The sequence below is a fragment of the Podarcis filfolensis genome, assembly GCF_964270895.1.
Source record: "Podarcis filfolensis genome assembly, chromosome: 3".
NCBI classification, from domain to species: domain Eukaryota; kingdom Metazoa; phylum Chordata; class Lepidosauria; order Squamata; family Lacertidae; genus Podarcis; species Podarcis filfolensis.
The window spans coordinates 83,578,909-83,584,908 of record NC_139606.1 but is presented as its reverse complement, the minus strand read 5'-3'; the positions used below and the strand labels follow the sequence as shown (position 1 = coordinate 83,584,908).

Here is a 6,000-nt window from a genome sequence, read left to right as displayed (position 1 = left end):
CGCCTCAGGTTAAGAACGGTTTCGGGTTAAGAACGGACCTCTGGAACGAATTGAGTCTGTAACCTGAGGTACCACTGTATTACAAAAGACAAAATAGAAGCAATGATCTATTAGGACCCAGATGCACTTCTAGTAGATGCATGGGGCAGTGTGTGTGTGTCCAGTGCTGATCTGCTTGTCTCCTATGAGCTGATGCTCCTCCTGTTGGAAAAGGTGGAGAGGTCCACTTTTCAGGACTAGTGTCATACAGCTGAGGTAGGGGTTGGGGGGAAAGAAGGAAGTCACAGCATGGCACAGATGGGCTAAGTAGGGTGGATCCTGCAGCTGTGCTGAGGTCAGGTGCTCTTCACAGCCTCCTGTCTTCCACCCACAGCTGCCATGACAGCTACAGCTGCATGCCTCACCAACTCCGCAGCAGGAAGGGGTCAAACTTGTCTGCACCGTCCAGAGCAATCTCACTGCAGTTGGTGAGCAGCAGCAGCAAACCTGCTTCACTGCAGGCCCCTTTCTCAACAAGGATGGCAGCAGTGGAAGATGCCACTACTGCCACTGCAGCAGCCACAGCAGTGGCACTTCCCTGTGCTACAGAGTAGCAACATCTACACTTCGGAACTTCCTGCCTATTGACATCAGGTCAGCACCTTCTCTGTATTCTTTTTGGCGCCTGCTTGGAACATTTTTGTTTAGGCAAGGTGGCGCTGTGGTCTAAACCACTGAGCCTCTTGGGCTTGCCGATCAGAAGGTCGGCGGTTTGAATCCCCGCGACAGGGTGAGCTCCCGTTGCTCGGTCCCTGCTCCTGCCAACCTAGCAGTTCGAAAGCATGCCAAAAGTGCAAGTAGATATATAGGTACTGCTCCGGTGGGAAGGTAAACGGCGTTTCCGTGCACTGCTCTGGTTTCGCCAGAAGCGGCTTAGTCATGCTGGCCACATGACCCGGAAAAACTGTCTCAAGACAAATACCAGCTCCCTCGGCCTTTAAAAGCAAGATGAACTCCACAACCCCAGAGTCGTCTGCGACTGGACTTAACTGTCAGGGGTCCTTTACCTTTACCTTTTATAGAGACATGTATTAATCTCTTTTTAGTTTACTGCTGATTTTGTTTTAAAATGTTCTTCATTATTTGTTTTTAACTGTTTTCCTGACAATTTAATATTTCTTGTAAACTGCTTGGAGGTTTTGTTACAATCAAGTGGTGTATACATTTTGCTAAATAAACATGTATGTTCCAAGTAACAGCCTGTAAAAGGTAGTGGTTGACAGTTCAATGAACTGTGTATTTGTATATGAATTTATGACAGTTCAGGGAACTCTGTATGAGTTCAATGGGACTTACTTCCTGCACTTAAGAGAAATTACACCGCAGCCTAGAAGGGTAAATGCCACAAGGTTGTTGCGGTAACGTCCGTGCAACATGAAACAAGTTCACTTGAGATACTTCATTCACAAATAGCAATGCAAATAACTTTGCACTCGTATTTTTCTACAAGGTTAGCTATTTCAGAGTGTCATTTCTTATGTGATTCATTAATTTATGAATCACTTCCCATAAAACACCCCAGGATGATTTACAATAAAATCATCTGCAATGAAAATATTTTTAAAAATACAATAAAGAAAAAAGGCTGGGATATAAATCTTCTTAAAAGTCTTGTTGGAAGAGGAAGGTCTTCAGTGAGCACCAAAAAGATAAAAGAGACAGCATCTGTCTGATGTGCAGCAAGAGGGAGTCCCAAAGGGCAGGTGCCACCACACTGAAGGCCTCCCAATACTTTAGGGTACTGAAAAAGATTTGTACGATATTATTATTAATTACCCACTCTTCATCCTACAGTGCCAGGACGGGTTGTTGTTGTTGCTGCTGCTGCTGCTGTTGCTGTTGTTGGTATTTTCCCTACTCTTCATCCTATAGTGCCAGGATGGGTTAGTAGTAGTATTAATGCCCACTCTTCATCCTACAGTGCCAGGAAGGGTGGTTGTTGTTGTTTACCCACTCTTCATTCTAAAGAGCCTTCTTTATGGTCCAGCTCTCAAAGGGGCTTGAATAACTCAGAGAAGCTATGAGCTATGCCTTGCAGGGCCACCCAAGATGGACAGGGCATAGTGGAGAGTTTTGACCAACCGTGATCCACCTGGAGCAGGAACCGGCAAGTCACTCCAGTATCCCTGCCAAGAAAACTCCATGGTCAAAGACAACAGGCATATTAAAGCATTAGAACCCAATATTAAAAACAGTTTATATAGCTCAGTGTATAAAATGACCTTTTTTAAAAAAATCGAAAGAAAAGTGCGCTTTGGTAACCTAAATTTCAGCTGACAATGTTGGGTTTTTTAATCTATTACTAAAAGGAAAAAGGAAATTTCAAATCTGCCATAACAACCAATAACAAGCGTGTACCAGGCGTGGCCCAAGCACATCCCATCCTCGCGCCCCCGTCCGCCCCCCCCCCCATCCCCGCTTTGGATACCAAAATGGCGGCACTTCAACGCCTTTCGCTTTTTCCCGCCACAGGAGGCGGGGCGCGCGAGGAAGAAAGCGGCTCCCCCCCGCGCGCGCGCGCGTTCTCGCGCCAGCCAATGAAACCTGGAAGCGGAAGCCGTCGGAGGGCTGCCAAGATGGCTGCGTCCATGTCGCTGCTCTCCGGCTGCAGGCGGCTGGTGTCTGGGTTCTTGTGGGGGGGCTGGGCTCGCGCCCCGTCTCGCGGATTGAGGCAGGGTGAGTGCCAACGGCTCCTGCTCTCTCTCTCCCGGCTGCAGCGGGGAGGGGAGCCGAGGGGCTGAGGTAGGGAAACGGCGAGAGAGGCGCCTTCCCGTCAGCTCCTGGATGGCCGGAGCCGGCTCGTTTTCCGGGAATCGCCGAGGAGGGGAAGAATAAACAACTTGAGCCGCGGTGTTTCCCCCCTCCCCATCCCTCTCGCTCAGGTCGGGGCTACGAGGCCGGCTGGGAGTATAATAACACGACAATAATAAAGGACTGTTACTTGGTTAGTCATCCTTTCGGAGGAGGTGGCCAAGGTCCCTTGCTAGGTGACAGGCGCTAAGGCTTGAAAGGGCAGCTTCTTCGGGCAAGTCTCCTTTGGAGTGAGGATCCACCTGTACTGTGCCGCTCTGTGCATGTTTGCTTGGAAGTAAGCCCCGCTTAAGTTCATAGAATTGTAAGAGTTGGAAGAGGGACCACAAGGGTCATCTAGTCCAGCCCCCTGCAATGCATGAAGCTTGCCCAACCCTGAGATTAAGAGTCTCATGATCTGGGTCTTACTCCCAGGTGGGTCCATTGGATGGCAGATTTAGTCAAGCATCCTGTTTTTAGTTTATCAAGTCAGAATCCTTTCAGAGTCCCAAAATTCTAGTTTGCTGTTCAGAATTCTCGTGTCCTGCACCCCTCATTTTTATCACAAGCACCAGTGACCCCAGGTAGATCATTTGTTAGTCTAGTGTTTTCCCCTTTTTGTATCATTTTCTGCTCTTTGCTTTGGCGGTTGGGAACACCATTATTCTTCACTCCAGGTTTCATTTCAGGCTTATTCACCAGTTATGTCAAATACAGGTACAAACTGTCTACACACCTACAGGTATCTGTGTGAAAAAATGTACACTTGTTGATTTATATAGTTGAACTATTGCGTATGCAAGACTGTATGCTTCTTGTATACAGATTGCACATTTTTTGATTGTTGTGTGTATAGTATAATCCTCTCTGCCTAGGAAGAGGCAAGGGAGTCCCATTCTTCGCTGCTATGGAGCAGTTGCTGATGGTGCAATCAGAACTCTGTCTGTAGTTGGGGCAACAGCTAAACAGAAGCAAAATAACCCTTCTCCAGCACATTGTATCTCTCAGGAACTTGTTGGTCACAGCAGGAACTATTACTATGTTGCACTGAGCAACACTGAATTATTGTGTTCAAGAGTGCCAAGAGTCCTCTAAAAGAATAAAAGGCATATGAGAATTCTGTCACGTCTGTTAATGCTGGTTACCTGGTAGTAGGGTTTTCTAGCCTTGAATGAGAAATTTAGAGCCAGAGGCATGGTGGATTTGAGGGCGGGCTCCAGCATTTATTTTTATGGTCGGTCTATAAATGTAATATAATACAGAACTGTCTATTTAGTTAAAAGTGTACACCTTTTCTAAAAAAAAGAAAATAAACAAAACAAGTGAGATAAAAGCAGCCTTGACCCTTACTTTTTGGCAATTAGCCTAGAAAAGTTGAAAGAATAATGAACTTGTTTTTCCCCCTGGTTAATAAGCAACCACACCTGCCAGATGATCTGGGAATCTCAAAAGCAAGACTTAAAGGCAATAGCTCTCCCACCACCAGAATTATTTGTCCCAGCCTCTGGTATTCAGTTGATTATTGCCTCTAAACCTGGAGGTTCTGTTTTAATATTGTGGCTATACTTAAAACCTGCATGACAAGCAACAGATTCCAAAAGGCCCTGAACCACCCAGCACTGTGAGGATGCAGTGGTTATGGAAAAGAGCTGTTGCATTGCTAACATCACATCTACCATGCAGGCTCAAAAATGAGCACTACATTAGTGTTCAGTCAGATTCCCAGTGAATCTCTTCCTGCTTGCACTATAGATACCTTCCTATTTGATTCAGTGTCCTCAACTCCCCAGAACCTTAACAAGTTGACATGGATCTGCTCAGCAGAAAATGGCACTTAGGTGTGATTGTGTCAGCTCCTGGCCCAAGTCATCTCCACTTTCCACAGAGTAACCAAAGCATTGACAGGAAAGTCAGTTATGCCAACAGAAAATCCAGAAGCATCCTTGAAAATTATGTTTATTTCATTAGCCTTTTGGAGTGGGTCACCAACTCCCTCATCCCTGCAGAGGGGAGTAGCTACTGTGAGTGAACCTTGATAGGAAATGATCCAAGCAAGACCAGGAAAGTTAGAATAAAAAGGTTAGGAAAAGCTAGGATATCTAGCAGTCAAGAGCACATGAGCCATATTCGAAAAAGGCTCCAACTCTAGTATTAGGTTGCTTTTAGCTTCCTTGTCAGGGAATATTTAGGGAGTTATGCAGTAGAAGGTCCTCTGAAAGGAAGAGGTATGGCCCTCTGATATTCGAGAGAGCACAAATACTAATGCTATCTCTGTGGCCCAAAGCCTTACAGAGGGACAACAGGGCTAGGCTGCTTTTTGCCATAAGCAGTTCTGAAATGGTTCCCGTTGAGAAGTTATAATGCATATGAAAATATTATTTCAATAATCTGTAAAACAAGGCAGAATAATCCCTCAATACAGGCTAGCGTTATTTTTTATTGCACCATCCTTAAGAGTTAATAAGGTTTTTTGTAGTTTTGGGAGCGGTATTAGGGAGATGATTTTATGACGGCAGACAGTAAAAACAATTACTCCATGTCATCTGTCTCTACCTGCACTAAGTGAAATACCTCTATCTCAGTTTTAGTGAAATGCTTATTTGCTGTCAGTGTCATAGCAGTTTTTTAACAGCATTCCTCTCAGTGTTTCCTAGGCATAATTTCTGTACTGAACAAGAATGCATATAATTGTATTTGAATGAATCTGACATCCTGTCTTTTTTCCCTGTACCTGCAGTTGTAGAAACTACTGAAGGAAACACCACTATTGTAAGTACAATAACTGACTTATTTTTTAAGTCTCAAATCCTTGTCTTTGTAACACAGCAACTGTGTTTGTACAGAAAAATGCAACTGAATAATTTCCGTCATGTAACCATTGTAAGTTTAGGCCTCTTTTCTTGAATACAGTGATTCTCCTGAAGAGAGTAAACAGGTGACCTTTTCATCTCCTTAACCCTATTCAAAATTTTCTAGTGCCCATTGCATCAGTGAAAGAAATTTGTGAGAAATTAGAGGTGTATGCAGAGGTTAGGAATGCCTGCAGTTATGCATACTCAAAAGAGCCCAAAGTTACCATAACAGTACGTGGAAGCTGCTGCTTCAGCTTTTGACTTCATGGTGCAGGAAGAAGTCATGCCGCAGTGGCTCCCACACCATGAAGTAATATGA

General features: G+C 44.9%; 1 protein-coding gene across 3 annotated transcripts in view; it reads left to right on the top strand.

Moving 5' to 3' along the window:
- The first annotated feature begins 2,587 nt into the window (after positions 1-2,587).
- The window catches only part of MRPS18A (mitochondrial ribosomal protein S18A), a 30,521-nt gene continuing 27,108 nt past the window's right edge, over positions 2,588-6,000 (top strand). The window contains exons 1-2 of one of the 3 annotated variants that reach the window (XM_083604638.1): positions 2,588-2,715; positions 5,567-5,598. In XM_083604638.1, the coding sequence (XP_083460764.1) occupies positions 2,616-2,715; positions 5,567-5,598 (132 nt within the window). In that variant the 5' untranslated portion in view covers positions 2,588-2,615. The other 2 variants (XM_083604636.1, XM_083604637.1) reach the window with 2 other exon arrangements.